The sequence below is a fragment of the Ambystoma mexicanum genome, chromosome 11, assembly GCF_040938575.1.
Source record: "Ambystoma mexicanum isolate Mex_15411 chromosome 11, UKY_AmexF1_1, whole genome shotgun sequence".
Lineage (NCBI taxonomy): Eukaryota > Metazoa > Chordata > Amphibia > Caudata > Ambystomatidae > Ambystoma > Ambystoma mexicanum.
In genome coordinates this window covers 1,275,992,315-1,276,008,601 of record NC_090934.1, presented here as the reverse complement: position 1 = coordinate 1,276,008,601, position 16,287 = coordinate 1,275,992,315, and the positions used below count along the sequence as shown (strand labels likewise).

The 16,287-nt window shown below is 45.3% G+C and overlaps 1 protein-coding gene across 2 annotated transcripts in view; it reads left to right on the top strand.

The window, feature by feature from the left end:
* The window catches only part of ZNF592 (zinc finger protein 592), an 887,418-nt gene that overhangs the window by 766,121 nt on the left and 105,010 nt on the right, over window positions 1-16,287 (top strand). For both annotated transcript variants that reach the window (XM_069624753.1, XM_069624752.1), the window contains one exon: window positions 1,333-1,445. In XM_069624753.1, coding sequence (XP_069480854.1) covers window positions 1,333-1,445 — 113 coding nt within the window. The remainder of the gene's footprint in view (window positions 1-1,332; window positions 1,446-16,287) is intronic.

Below are 16,287 nucleotides of genomic sequence, written 5' to 3'. Positions count from 1 at the left end.
GTAAGGAGGAGGGAATATTACACATGTTGGATCCAAGAAGAGCTTTAAGCTTTTACATCTCTAGGCTTTCCAAGCTTAGAGTGGACAATAAACTGTTTATCGGCTACACAGGAAGGAAATTGGGTCAATCGGTGACAAAGCAAACAATATCACGCTGGATTGTGCTTTGCATTTCAGAATTCTACAGATTAGCACAAAAAGACCCACCAGAAGGTCTAAGGGCTCATTCCACCAGAGGCATTGCCTCTTCGACAGCCCTACAAAGAGGTGTTCCTATAAGGTCCATTTGTGAAGCAGCAACTTGGTCTTCACTGCATACCTTTTCAGAATTCTATAGTCTGGATGCTTCCCAGTCTAAGGAGCTGAATATTGGTAAAGCAGTACTATACTCGGCCATCTAAGGGTATCAAAAAATCTAACCCCTCCTCCAGAGAAATTGTCCATGCTGCTTTGGGAGTCTCTCTAAGATGAGGAATACGTTAGAGGACATAATCCCCTCGAAGAACAAGTTACTTACCAACTGGTAACGTTCTTTCGATTGGATGTTCCTCCAACGTATTCCTCATCGCCCTCCCAACTTACCCCTCTGTAGATTTTTCCGGTTATTGTCACTTCAACTCTCGCAAGGCAAATACCTGTCTGCTGACACAATCTACACAGTCCAATATCAATAGTAAAGGGGGAAAAACAGAACTGAGGCCAACAGGTGCCTCGCGTGCTACTTATACACCCAATGACGTCACCCTCGACAGAGGCCTTCGAGGGACCATCGACTCGACGACATCGGTGCACAGCGCTCTCGGCTGAATTTTTTTTCTGAAGCAGCTAAGGCTGGATAGGAATACATCTAAGATGAGGAATACGTTGGAGGAACATCCAATCGAAAGAACGTTACCAGTTGGTAAGTAACTTGTTCTTCTGCAGCTAATTGTATGTTATCATTGTTGAAATACACATTTTGTTCACCTGGAAGATGAACTTGAAGTCTTCTTGTATGCGTAATGCAACAGCTCCTCTAGTGGTGATAACAGGCGTAGTGGGCAAGACGGCTTCGAACAAACATACATCTGGCCTTTTATTATATAGTATATGATATGATGGAAACATTGTTCATGCAAATAACAAATCAGAAAACGAAGGCAAAATACAATAGACAAATTATTTAAATGTAAAAAAAATGAAAGGAGACTTATTTTTTAAAAGAAAGGGCTTTTGTAATTTTGTCATCTCTCACCCAATTCAATCATTGCTTCATTGAAAGTGTATAGATTTGGAGAATAGTGTCATAGAATATTTTCTCACTGCTACATTTCTTGTTCGTCTTCTGAATAGTGTATGAAGAGATATCCATGCCGGCATTGTGATCGATCTTTTAACTCTTCAATCAGTCTCCGAAAGCATGTCCGGAACAATCATGACACATCCAAGAAAGTGTACACTTGCTCGTAAGTATGTAGCATTATGTGATCATTCAAAAAACATGATGGGGCAGACAATTCTTTTCTATCGTTTATATGTAAAGTTAGACAACAGTTCTAAATCAGACAGTAGATGGCAAAGTTTATACAGTTTTGATTATTTGTCGTAACGTTTTATTTTGTCACTTATGCTTGGACTACTCTTTCCTTAAAACACAGGTAACTGTAATTGACATTCATCTTCTTATAATCAAGTATCAACACTTGTGTGGTTATCCCAGCCCTGTGGAACAGTGGGCTAGAGACAAGTGCATAGGGGATGTTAGTACAGCAAGTCCCCATTGAAGTGGACACTTTAGGTGTGCCCCCCATCCAAAGTTTCCTCAGGATCCCTTTGCTGTGATATTTCAAATTAATTCTTTAAAAAATCGACAGGTGAGTAAAGCAAAAAAAAACTTTGCTCTTCCATTCAAGAAGCTTGAAAGAAAAAAAGGGGGCAAAGGACCCCTATCATAATCCATGCAGCACTGAACTTTCCAGCAATCTTAATCCTATCAGAAGTCCAGAGCAGAGCCCAACAGTGCTGCACAGTGTTAGGGAGGCCAACACCTTTACAGTTAGAAACTAAATTCAGAATAGAAGCTTGCAGGGTTTACCGCAAGCTATAAGGCATCGGAAAGCTCAGGGGAGATATAAGGATACTGAATGAGCATGGGATGGAGTTTGGAAGAGGATTGAGTTTAAAGGAGGTAAGTCTGCCCTCAAGAATCTCCAACTGTAGATATGTGTAATCTGCCTTCCACACAAACTGTGCAATTGCTTTGGCTGATATTGCTGACACACTTCAAGCCATGCCTGTTCCAGCCCTTGTCATGAACTTCAGATCACGCCCCTTTTGGACCTCCTGGTCCTTGTCTCAACGGGGCTTACAACGGGGCTTACAACATTCCGTACTACTGGCTGTTTAAATGTCTCAGATCCTTTCCATAGGTGGCCTTGGACTAACTTCCAGCTCCAATTCTGGATATGGGGTGTACTTCTGCAGCAATTCTTCAGATCTAATTTGGAGCCAAGAATCCTACGTCTAAGAGCATCCCGCTGACGAGCTGGGAACAAATCCTGCTTCCAGGCCAGCATCCTCTCCAGTGACTGGCCCGGTGAAGCCCCGCTCCTTTTGAATGTTCCAGAAGACCCTTGTCGGTGCTTCAGCCCTTGGACTAGTGGGATCAATTAGTCTCAAAATCTATTTGAGGTTGCATGCCCCAAGAGCATTTCCGAAATGGCCTGTACAGCCCGGTGAACTGACCGCTCCCTTGTGGGCTACCTCGCCAGAGACGTCGCTATTCTACGTTCAAGCCTGGAAACTTGGTGGTTGCCAGCTTGTACCATAAGTCACCTTCTCCTGTCATTTCAGCATCCTAGCATCAAAGCAGGCTGAATTGGAGCTGCTTCTTTGAACGCACCTGGAAGATCACCTGTCGCCACCTCCAATTGGTGACCGTCCCTGGAACTCGTCTTCATCCATCCTGTGAAGTGTCCTGAAGGGGTCTGAACTGTGCAAGTCTGCATTCTTCATCAGGTGTTTCATCTTAAATTTGGACCCGACTGGAAGAAGCACTCAAACCTACAACCCCTGTGTGTGTCTCACTCGAACAAAGAAAGGAAGATTGTGTCCTCAGCGACCCCCAGACGGTCCACTGTGTGAAATGGGAAAATTGGAGTCAGGGAGGGTAAGTAAATGCAACTGTTCCTGTGCCCCCTTGTCCTACAAAGGATAGCATTGGTTACACAGCCCTTTGTCTTTTAACTCCCTCTTTATTTCCGTTTAGTTGTCAAACCGGAGTCAAGTATTCTACTCCTGGGCTAGCCTTATTAGAAAAGAGAGGAGAACTTAACTGTCTTGGGACAAATAATTATGCCACTTTTAAATAGTTTCAAACTGTTTGAAATCACCACCACTAGCCCATTGTATCCTTTTAGCGAATACCTTCCCTGGAGAAACCTGCATTGGAACCTGTGACCTTTTGTCAGACTTTGCCCTTGGAAACTGTGGCAAGCTTGGAAGCACTAACGTTATTGCTTGACGTTTTTCGGTCTAGTCTTCCACCAAGATGGCTGCCGTTTGTTTATATTGGAGCTACTCCCCCCTGCACAGCGCGTTGTATCTGTCCATTCTTCTTTGGACCACGCTGCTGTGAAGTTCAGTTTTCCTCTTGTTTACCTCAATGTTCCCTTATCCTTCTGGCATTCCACTGTTTTTTCCCTGGTTCTCGCCCTTGCTAGGCGTTTGTACTCTGTCCTCCTTCGTTCTTCCGGCACAGCTTTTTACAGTTGCTTTTCTTTGACGCTTTGGGGTTCCTTCCAGTCCAAAACTGCCTTTACCTTCCTGGGCTCCATGTCGATGCCCTCCCTGGAAAGAATAAAGCCTAAATAGGAGACTCTTGTGGTGTCGAATTGGCATTTCTCAGGCTTAACCAATAGGCGGTTGATCTTCAGACGATGGAGCACTTCTTTAACATGCCGGTGATGTGCTTGTAGGTTCGAGAAGAAGACTAGAATATCATCTAAATAGACAACAACCGAAAGGAATAATAGATCTGCAAATATTTTATCCATAAATCTCTGGAAGATTGCCGGGGTATTTACTAAACCAAAAGGCATGACTCGATATTCAAACAAACCCAAAGGTGTTCGGAAGGCAGTCTTCCACTCGTCCCCTTCTCTTATTCGCAATAGGTGGTAGGCCCCTCTGAGGTCTAACTTGGTGAAATATTTAGCACCTTGAACTGCTTCCATGATGTCAAAGGAGAATGGACAGATACAACGCACTGTGCAGGGGGGCGTGGCTCCAATATAAACAAACAGCGGCCATCTTGGTGGAAGACTAGACTGAAAAACTTGTACAAGCAATAACGTTAGTGTTTCCAAGTTTGCCACAGTTTCCAAGGGCAAAGCCTGACACCTTTGGGCACTAGGCCCTATACATCTTATGTCTGGACTTCTTAAGTGAAAGGGAAAAGGGAATTGGGGTTGTACTGGTTATATTTATTGTATCTGCATCTGATTCATTACATGATTTACCTGGTTAATTATTGATTCATGCATTGTAAGTGAGCCTACTAGCGATTGTATTTATTTGCGATATAAGGTTTTGTATGTTAAGATTATCTGCTAGTTTCATTTTTTTTGTGTGTGCTTAAATACCTGTCTAAGACAAATTATTGTGTGAACTCTCTGAGGCCCTAGACCACTCTCACTCCTGAGACTTAAGCCTTGACTGCTTTTCCACATAACCTTGATTGGGTTTTGGCTAACCTCTCAGAGACTCCCTGTTCACTACTGCTTGGTTGTCCTTCTAAAACCTTCCGCCAAGGTTTAATTTTAGAAAGGTTTGCAGCTTTGGGATTAGGTATTTGGTACCCAGTGTAGATTCACTAGAGTAATACTATAATTCTGATTATATAGAAAACTGGGATTTGAAGGTAATGTGTCTAAAAATTCCCATACCTGTATCTGATAATGGAAACATGCACTAGCTCGACTCTTGCTACTTTCTAGATGGAAAATTTAAAAAAAGATTTGTACAGAGAACGGATTGTCCTTCTCTGGTGTTAAAGCTGATCTTCTACTCCTAAATCCTAGGGCTAGTACCCAGGTCAGGGAAGGGGCAGAGAAAGTCCATTCAGACCAACGAGGGTAGGGAGGATGGAACGCTTACTGGAATTGATCAGGGTAGTAACAGCCAAGCTCAGAAGACTACTATGGCAAGTAGAATTCACTGTGAGCATGCCCAATACAGATCACAAAGTACACGAGAGTCCAGTGACCACTGAAGACCATCTACCATCCCAGGAAGCAGCACGGCCAAGACTGACGCCAAAACACGACCATGGTCTTGGGAGGGCATGCCCCACCAAAAAGAAAGAAGTGCCCATGGACGTTTTATTTCCCTGAGACTGTTAGTCACCCTTGGGGACACTGGCCTGGGGTTATCACTCTGGAAACCCTGCTTTCCAGACTAGGGTGTAGAATTGTGTACTAGGGTGTAGCCTCTGGGCCATAAGTCCTCAGGAGCAGGTGATGCACCGTTTTGTTTAAGCGATTCAGGAACTTTCTGCTGTGTAAATAAACCCTTAGGTTTAATAGGAGTTCCACAAACCTGTCCTTCAGTTCCAAAAGGTAAGGGAAGATCCCTGGGCTTGGTGGCATTCCATGGGTGTTCATTTTTGTCACGGTATCCGTGCATGCAGGTTTCCTGCATAGAGAGTCCCGGCCGAGAGACTGTGGGTTGAAAGGAGCCTTTGTAATGATATTTCTGATGCTTGTGAATCTGCTTTGAATCACATTCTGTGCTTATAGTCCGACGTCTCGTGGTAATCAAAGAGTATTGCATCTTTGTTTCGAAGATAAGATCGTAAAGGCACATCGACATGGGCATGGCTGTAACACTATACCTAATGTGACGTGTAGTGTACCCAAAATCCTTCACGCGTTGGTGTCCCATCAGATCATTTTTTTCTGCCTGTCTGGTCGGTCGCTTAGTGCTGAGTTTGTCTACTGAGTTTATATTGCTCTGATATGCTTGGCGCTTTCACCCCGAGGCATCTTCGACAGCTGTTTCGACGTCTGCTCGACATCCTTTTGACAGCTGCTCCTTGTTAAGATGGATTTTGAACCTCTGACCTGGTGGGCAGAGGTTTAGGAGGCCACTCTCATTTAATGGAACAGGGGAACCTTCTGGACAAGCCAGACCAATCACGGTAGCTTGGCAGGCGGTCAAGACTAAGTCTCAGGAGAGGTGAGAGTGCTCGGTAGCCCACAATGAGCACACACAGTAAATCTCCACATGATGTGCTTAGACAAGTGTATATAAAAAATACATATACATTTATTATAGGCCTTAATAATTAAACACGAATAAACCACAGTAATATAAAACAGTTACCACACTCACCTTTCACTATTTAACGTACATAATTATGTTTCGCCTAAGGTGGTTAAGGGGGAAAACACAGCTACAACCTGCAACAGAAGGGTTGGTTAACACAAATATAGCATTAGGCAGTTCTTCCAAATCGATCCCTAACTTATGCAGTCCACACCTACGAAGTGGGGAGCATTACGCTCAAAAGTACAGTAGTGCGTTGAAAACAGCACCGTCGTGCATAATGAGAGAAAGTGGGTCCTCTTCAGGGAGCTGTGGCAGTTCAGGAAGGGGCTTGGGGTGATGAAGAACAGTGTCCTACTATTCCAGGAGGATCTACCCTTGCAGGTAGAGTGCCTTTCGGGTTTCGGGAATAGCTAGGGAGCGCAGGCAAGGTGAGTATATTTTTAGGGATTCTCGTGCCTAAAGAACAATGGCTGTGCCAGGAGTCCAATGGTAAGTGATGCAACTACTCACCGACCCTTCACACAGGCTAGGCCAAACTTTGCCAGTCTAGGCCCGGTCACTTGTAGGTTTAACCCCTGCAGTTGCACGTCCCTCCAGCTCTCAGTGGCTGCGGGACGGGACGATTGTCTGTGGCGGGACAGTAGCCTTTTCTCAGCTCTTGGTGAAGGAAAAAGGACAGTTCAGTGCAGCACATCTCTGGGGGGCAGGCAGGCAAGGCTCCTACAATGACCGTCGCCACAGGAGGGTGACACAGGGACCTCAAATGCTTGTGGCGTGGCACACTCTCTTAAATCGCCACCCAGAGAAGCTAGGACTACAAGATTTGGCAGGAGAGGACCGAGGACCACAAGCTGGTGATTCCTTAAGTCTCAGTGCTCCTAAGTGATACCACTGGTTCGAGCTGGTCAGTTTGCTGGATGGCTCAGGAACACTTCTGATGAGGCTCTTTGGGAGGGTAATTAGGAGGTGCTGAGAGTAGTTGTTCCCACTACTATAAAGTGTCAAAGCGCCCTTGCAGACCTTCAGTGATTGATGAAATAACAGGGGTTCGACGGAACAACTGGCTCACGTCTCTGACTATTCCACGGGTCTGCTTTAGTGTTTCAGGATATTTGGCTCCTTCTGTTGTTCTGTGTGAACTTTGGGTGATCGACCTAGAATGGATACAGAGCCCCTTCTCTTATCCACGATTTGTTTTGCTCTCAAATCTGGGATAACCAATCGAAGATCTGCTCTCTTGCATGAACACCAGATGCGGACCAATCACGGTCCACAGTGGTCCCAGTCATTCAGGTATATTGGAACCAGACAGTCCCAATCCTCTTCCTGGGCACTAGCACACGTGACACGCAGGAGCCTGCGAAAGCTGCGATTTTTGTGGGAGGCTGCATGCCCAAATAAGGAATTCCCAGGTCTACCCGACCTGGGGGAAGGCAAAGGGACAAAATGGCCAAAGGACAGAACAAAAGACTTTGTGGCACGGCCATTTTCGGCACTGGCCACAGTCTTGAGCCAGGCGCGGTAAACTGTGTGGTTCATTAAAAAGAAGTAAACATACTATAAAAGTAAACTGCTGCCACCAGTTCATCCTAGGCACACTTGTACAATCACCAGAAAATACTCTGAGGGTGTCTAGGGCTATAAAACAAAAAGGACCCCTTTGCGCGGTACTGTTAGGTACTTGGCTCCTAGATAAAAAGTTACCAAGAATTGGCAACATAGTCCACCAATCAAGTATTTAAAGAAATTAGTCACATACAAAACATATTTTTTTGAAGGTGGGATATTGCACAAAGCACTTGAGGCATTTTATCGTGATGAGCAGATACAAATGGCTCAGCTAACTGCTCAGTTATATTTTCATTTGCTGTTAATAGAAGAGCGTTGGCAAAATAGTGAGGGTAGTAGGATGAATCCAGCTGGAGACCTGTCACAGGACAGGATCTTGTTCAACAACTCAAAGATGAGCTGAAAACACTGCAACGAGGGAGTGCAGAGCGTGAAACACAGTTCTGTGCACTGACAAATGCACACAGAGTGTGTAGAAAATCTGAGCACACTGCAACACAAGCTAAAGGGCCAGGTTGCTCATAATAGAATCATTTTGGATGACATTATGGCCTTTCAATTGCAAATAAAGCAGTTGAAAAATGAAAACCGTCAGTTAATTATCAAAGGGGTTGATTCCCAAAATGACTTTGTTCAGATACATCAGCAGGCAAGTACTCTTAAACAACAGAGAACGTCGCTGATTCAGGGAAAAGACCTCTTGAATCAGGATAACAGCGTCCTATTACAGAGGATAAATCAGTTGGAAATTAAGGTAAAAAAGGGACAGTTAGGTTCTCAAGAATAGACCAGAATTAGAGAAGAAAGGAATTAAATTGTAGAGCGAGTGAGGCAAATAGAAGCTGAACTATTAGAGGCAGCAAAATGTAGGGATGAACAAGCGAAAGAGATTAGTCTACTGAAAGAAAAGCGCCTTGAATATGCACGTACCATACAAGGTTCACAGAGGGAAAATTAATCACTTCAGCAGCAAGTGCAGCAAACAAAGGATCGGTTGGTAGCTCAGAGCAGGGTGCATGAGATTAATCAGGCCTTAGTGTCAGAATTAAAAAGCCAGCTCTCAGACTACCAACAGCAAATAAATAGAGAGACAGGTTTGAGAGCCTAACAAAGGAAATTGAAAATTATAAACGGGAGCTGAGGCGCCCTGACTATTCAGAATGTGGGGCAAGGCCCACCGATCAAGGTGAGGCCCCTTCCCAACAGGGGCCTGTTAGGCAGAAACCTGTGCAGTTCCCTCTGGGACCACTGCAAAAGATTTAAGACTACAGGTGTTTGTCAGTAAACCCACTTGGTAGCAGTCTGTACCACACAGATTCACTTGGTAGCTGTGGCTGAGCAGTCAGACTTCCCTCAAGAAGAGTTAGGCAGTATACAGAGTATTCACAATAGGTCAAAAGAACACAGTAGAACAAGTAAACACTGACCAGAGCTTGGTGTAAAAGAGATATAATTATTTATTTAAAACCACATCTAGAGAAACACACAGGCACTAATAGTAAGCAGTTCAAAAACACGATCACTAAAAGATATACACTCCCTTAGAAGAATATTAGACAAGTCTTGAGTAAAGCCCCACTTATTTTCAGACAGCGGTGAGCGCTTAACACAGATGGCACTCTAATAATTAGTTTTAAAAGGGAGAGAAAAGCAGAGTATAATTTGAAACAGATCCCAACACTTTCACAAGAACAAAACAAGAGAGGAAGGCAAGTAAAACCGTGAAGTTAGAGTTCAGAAGGCCGGATCCACTTTCAGAGGATCAGAACGAAATGTGTTCAAGGACACACAGTTGAAGTGCACAAGAGTCTTGCAAAGGTTCAAAAAGAGTTGGACCAAAAGAAAGGGACCAGTTAGAAGGTCAAGGCGGCCAGCCCAGTTCAGAAGGTTAAGGGATAATTATTACCTTGTAGCAATCTTTAGAAAGGGAGGCATGGCGGACACGGTACCTTAAAGTGGTGAGAATACTCCAGCGGGGGCAGTTGTTCCTGGCTGCGGATGCAAGTCGGTGCTTCATCCGGGGGAAGAGAGGATCTTGTCGTGGAGGAAGACAGGAGTTCGTTGCACTGCCAGGGAAGAAACCAGCCACGGAGTTCTCAGGTAAAAGAAGCGGTCCTTTTATTCGCGGTCCAGTGGTAAGTGGCTATCCAGTTGCTGGGGTGCTTCGCACGGGCAATTCGACCACAAGACGTCCTGGGATGCGAAGAAAAGAAGGTAAACTGGTTGTGCCCACCAGTCAGGGGAAGAAGCCTCTCCAGCCGGGAGATCTTCTCTGTCGTTGGGAAGTGGTGAGTCGGTTCCGCAGGGCTCCACCGGTGGTGTCGTTGTGGTAGGTCGGCTCAGCTTCTCCCTCGTCGGATTCTCAGGTCCTGTGGCGACTTCTGAAGTTCCAGTCCCCAAAGCCCTGCTTTTATGCAGCACACCCCCATTCACTCAGCCTAGCTGTTAATCAAACATGCTAAGTGGTGAGCCGGCCGGCTCACCACTTGGGCCAATCACACAAGAGTGCGACTTGAGTTAACAAGGTAACTCAGTCCAGGGTGCCTAAACCCCCTCCAACACCCCCTGTGGTACCCAGACAGAGTGGCACCACTTTTGGAGGCTTCTGTGGAGAAGCCCGCCAAAAAGTGGAACAAAGGGCTCGACTTGGGTTGGAGTAGGGGTGTCACGGTATTAGTTTCATGACGGTACGATAACCTTATTGCCAAATGACGGTATATCATGGTTATCGCGGTATAGCAGGTGGAGTTAACCAATCTTAACAAATATTTTCTAAAAGGTCATAAATTGTCAGATTTATCATCACAAACAAAACCAGGCACTCAGGGCCAGATTTGGGCTTTTCAACATACTTTCCACTGAAATGCGACCCCTTGCTTCCACCAAACACAAACACACGTGTGGAGAGGAGGAGGGGGGGCCCTGCTGCGACTGGCAAAGCAATCTGAATAGCTTTTCTTAAGTGGTCATTTAGGCTTTTAGCTCCCCCACTGGCTACTGGTGAAGATGAACATGTTGCCATCTTTATAACCTGCCTGCCGCAGATCAATGGAGGCTGATCGTAGTATACGCTTGCGCGCATACACACACGCACGCTCTTTACGTTACAGCCTTTAGTTTACTTGCAGGCCAAAAGGTGTTCAGTAATCACGGACATGTTACCCTTTGGTATGGCAGCAGGGAATACCCACAGAGATGAGTGAATTTCGCAGTGTGACTTATTATATGTAAATTCAATGATAGAACCAGGGAAATCCCCCATTGTCATATGTTTAGCAAATATTATCCATTATGAATATTTAAACCCAAAGCCGCCAACCCAAAGTAAACCCTTTTCCTTCTTGGCACTGTATCTATTCTTCCTATTGCTAACCTAATGATTTTGTGTCAAGCATTTGTGGTTTATGGAATGGCATTAAAAACTGCTCCCACTGAAACTACTTGGTAGATGGCACATCCAACAGTGCAAGACCAAGACTGCGCAGCACTTGCTTACTGCAGCCTTTCCAAATCAGATTGAAAAGCACACTTAACGGTATAAACGGTATACCGGTATAAACAATGTGACGGTTATTATTGTTCAATTGAGTGGTTCACGGTATCTTTAAAGGTATACTGTTCTACAGTTACATCCCTAGGTTGGAGTCACACAAGATAACACAAACGCCATTTTAGAATCGAGTCCTGGCAAAAAATACCAACTGGCAAATTAATATTAAATAAATAAACCAGCGGTATGTTCGAGGCTATGAGAATTAAATAATTAAAGTTGGTGGCCTCGAACAATGGGAAAATCCCATAGGGATATATTTGCGGTCGAATATAAAAAGTAGTATCCAATGCCACCAGCCAAAACTCAATCAGGGGGGGCGGAGACGTGCCCCCTCGAACAACAGACCACGGGGCAATCAAATTGCCCCGACCAGTATGATGGCTTGTACTGGTTTCTGTTCATAATTTGGGACTAGTAAAGCCAATGGTGACTTTACATGCCCTGAGAGACAGTAGTCAGTCCCAGGGTATGGAGTCTATGGTGGGGGGTCACTATGACACCCCTGTGTTACTGCACGGAGGGTGCTGTGTAACACACATAGTAAAAACACATGAGACCCTATGGAGTAAAAAACCCCATAGCCCATAAAACACATTAACAGTCAAAGGAACACCATAAATCATGTCCAAGAGTGGGAGAAAAAGAGTCTCACTCTTGGCAGGAGAAAAAAACAAACTCCAGAAATCCAGCAAAGCTGCTGGGGGACTCACTAGGTTAAGAAATGCAGCCTAAAGAGAGAATTCTCCCTAACAGGGCCTCATGCCAGTCATTTATAACCTCTCGTGCCCAAATGGTAACCAACCTCATGTATGCCAACTATCAAGAACAGGGTGTCATGAGGCCGTTAGACTTACTGAGTCCTAGTCCAACTGATCAAGAAGGCCAGTCCCTGTCTGATATTGATGAGTATTCATCTCTACCACACAGAAGGAAAAGTGGCCGGACCAGTAGTACTTCAGACCATGAAAACTCTTATGAGGAGAAAATCAGGGGAGTTAGATTGGCTAAAGATCTGACTACAAAGAGACCACCTTGCCCGCTTTGCTGAAGGAAAAAAGCCAGACCCTCACTCTAGGAAGGGCATTCTAAAAACATCTGTATATTCAGTGGAGGGGGGGAATTCTCCAGACTCCCTGCTTAGATGGATGAGGAAATTGGGTTCTATCCTGGGCCTGAAAGGATCTCCAGGGAGTATGACCCTGAGAGTTAACTTTGGTCCAGGCGAGAGGAGTCTAGACCCTGTGGTTCTGGGAGATATTCCCAGTCTCGAGATAGGGAGCGCCTAGAAGACAGGAAAGGGAGTACCGGTGGCAGTTCTGAGTCAGAAGGTGAATGTTCTCGGGTGCATAGGTAGAAAAAGACAGCCAAGCAGAGCAAGGGTTTTGTGAAAACCCCAATAAGACAAATCAAGGCCATAAATAGCTTCCTGGCCCCATACCACAAGAATGCCAAGTATTCGGTATGGGAGCACCTGGAAATTTACGAGCAGATGATGGCATCATTCCAGATCGGGAATGATGTGAATTGTATAGCATTTGCTAAATAGACATTCTCACCCAAGTACTCCGGTTTCTTCGCAGGACTGGAGGATCAGGGTCATCATAAATAGTCCACTTAGAAGGCGGCCATACTGAAACATTTTACCACTCATAGGAACCCACAAGAGGCCCGTAAGTCTGCATATAACTTTCAGTGTGGGGAAGATCAGGCGCCTAGGGAGTTTGTGCAGGAGCTATAGCGCGCATTTGCTCAGACTTCCCGGTGGGTGAACACAAATAGCAGGGAATTGATAACTACATATTTCCATGCTCTCCCCAAATACATAATGACTCAGTTGGTGGGTGACTTTCACGAGCAAAGGACCCTGGATTGGGTGATTGAACAGGCCACCAGGATTTATGAGGTCCACAAGCCTGCTGAGAGTAAAAATACCACCAAAATCACCAAACATTCTAACACCCCTCCTGCTGCAAAGGTGGCAGAGGTATGAACTACCCCCCATTGGATCTGGAGACTGGGGGGGCCTAAAAGTAAACCTCCTGCCAACAAGCTAAATGGAAAGCAGAAGGGACCCCCCCCCCAACTCGGCCCAATCGAATGGTAGTCAGGTGGGGGCCAGAAGAATGATCCCTCTGACCCTGCCACCCATTTAAGTCCTAGGTACAAGTGTACTTAACCAATCCTGGTGTATGTATACACTCCCCCGGCCCAACGGGGGGGCTAATCAGGTAAGTACTGCCCTGGGAAAAACTTCCCTCAGCAGAGAAGTATCACTCCACCTCCCAATCTGAACTTTTCCCCCAGATATCCCCCAAACCAGAACTTCCAAAACAATTCTCCTCTCTCTCCCTGATTCCTGGACAATAGATCCCTGAACCCCGGGAGAAGTGAGATTCAGGATGGAAAATTATGTGGGGAATTTCCAGTACCCAAGCTGCTCCGGGAAAAGGGACTGTTACCCCTTTCAGGAGCAACAGAGTTATGACTTGAGACCTCCCTACCACCCAGAAAAGGTCTTGCAACTGAAGCGACCGGTCCAGCAACTGACCAATGATCTGGGGCGCATGCTGAAGGTTCAGTCCAACTCTCAACCTAACCCTGCTTCCCAGAATTCCCTAACACCCAGGTCTGATGCCCCCGTGGGGAAATGACAGGAGGAAACCTCTGCCAAACCACAGGTTCCGGAGGAGGGGGCCCGGGTGGAGAAGAGATGCGAAGCCCTTGAGGAAGCTTCCTTTCTTACCCAAACAGAGCTCCTAAAAACCTCTCAGCCTGAAAGAGTCTGTTGTACCCCCAAAATGTTAGGCCTCTCCTACTTACCCTTTGCTCTTTGGGTTCTAAGAACCCGTTCTATGGAAGAACTCCGGATTATCCCCATTGAAAGAGAAGAATTCCTGGAGGCTTCAGGTAAGCAGACCTCTTTCAAAAACGGGGGATCCCTCCCAAAGAAAAATGTGTCCCAAAAGACTGTGTGGGGGACAGGGTAAGTATGGAGACCAGCCCAGAACCAGAAAGTATTCAACCCCAAACATTTGAGCCACACAAAAGTGAAACGGAGGGGGTGTCCTTTCTCCAAACAGATTTTGAGAACTGTTGCCAGGTAACAGGGACAGCCAAGGAGCCGGGGAAAAGGAGGATTCCCCAACAACTCCCATTACGAGTTTTTTTTTACAGATTCCTGAACTCCTACACAGAAAATTGCCTAAGATCACACAGTGTCAGAGTTCAATATTAAGAAAAGGACCACCGGGCTGTCAAATAATTCATACTTTCTTTGCATCCTGGAGGAAAAAGAAGGCTGATTTTATGCACCGGTTAAGGTGCAAGGTCAGTGTGAATTATCAGCTCTGGTGGATACTGGACCCCAAGCCACTCTCCTGTCAAAATGGGCCTTTGACCAACTAAACTCAGGATGGGGGAGGGCCACCAAAATCCACTTACGACTCTTACCGGACATCTCCCAAATTTCGACGGGAATGATATTTCCATCTAAGGGACTGCAGATCTGGACATAAAATTGCAGGGCACCAGCTGACACATCCGGTGATCGTTGTGACTCCACAGGGCACAGCTTGTTTACTGGGGAACGATTTCCAGAGGAGGTTATCACCTCTGATCGAATGTGTAAACAAGGTCCTCTGGACTCAGACTAACCGCCCCATCAAATTAAAAATGAGTACCAATTATGTAAGCCTGAATGGTGCCTGTCACGTAATTGATCAATGCTCTGAGAATGTAGAGTTCCATTTCAGAAAAAAACAAATCAAAGTCATCTCTGTAGGAGAACAAACTGATGATGGGAATCCTTCTCCATTTTTGAAAATCAACCTTCCTCCCAGTTTTAAGTGGCAATACACACTGGAATGGAATACCCTAACATTTTACACAAGTCCAAAATCGGAAGAAACCTGGAGTCCCTTGAAACCAGGCAAGGAAGAATCCACTCAAAGTCTGACTGGCATTCAGAAAAAGGGGGAGTAGTCGTTTTCCCCATTCAGTTAAATGAGGGGAGGAACCAGTGCTCACCAGAGTATGCCTGAATAATGGAAGGAGCTTCAGCAGTGAGGAGTTATTCAGGAAACTCACAAACGATCAGACCATTCCCAGATTTAAATTGATCGACAAATGGGAAGTAGGCCTGGAAACCCCAAATTCCAAACATCTCATGCCTAGCATGTCCAAAAATGTCCATTGGCAATAAAAATATAGACCATAATTGTTGGGTCGTGAGAGATGTCCCCTCCGCCTTTTATCTGGGAAGTAACATTCTCAACTTATTCGCAATCAGTTTGGACCTAATTAATAATAAAGCCTGGTCCAACTGCTGAGTAACCCCATGGACTTTGACAACATTGAAAAAGCATTCCGGTCAGCTCAATGGCCGCCTTATGTAGTTGAAGTTCAAGTGCGGGAAGAGGTTACCATCCCAGGACAGGTGTGACAATTTACTCTTCCCCTCAAAATTAAGCGAGGACAGAACCTCAAACATCAGGACGCATATATAAATCTAAATTCCCATCTCCAACAACAAGTTTTATATTTAAATTTGACACCTCTTGTAGTCCTAGAACACTACACCATTCGAATATTGGTGGATAACAGCGACCCTTGAAGTATCACTCTGGGCGCAGACATCTTTATTGGAATGGCGGTTGATGCCCAACATTATTCTATTGATTTAGATAATTAAATCATGGGACTAATCCCAAATTATTGTTTCAACATCAGTGACAGTATTCCTCCAGAAACGATTTTTGCTAGGCACGGGGGGAATTTCCTGGTGTACTCTTCCTGCCCCTATGGTGTGGAAGAGGTGACCTGTGACATTAGGAGGGAGGAGGTAATGTTCAGAGTCA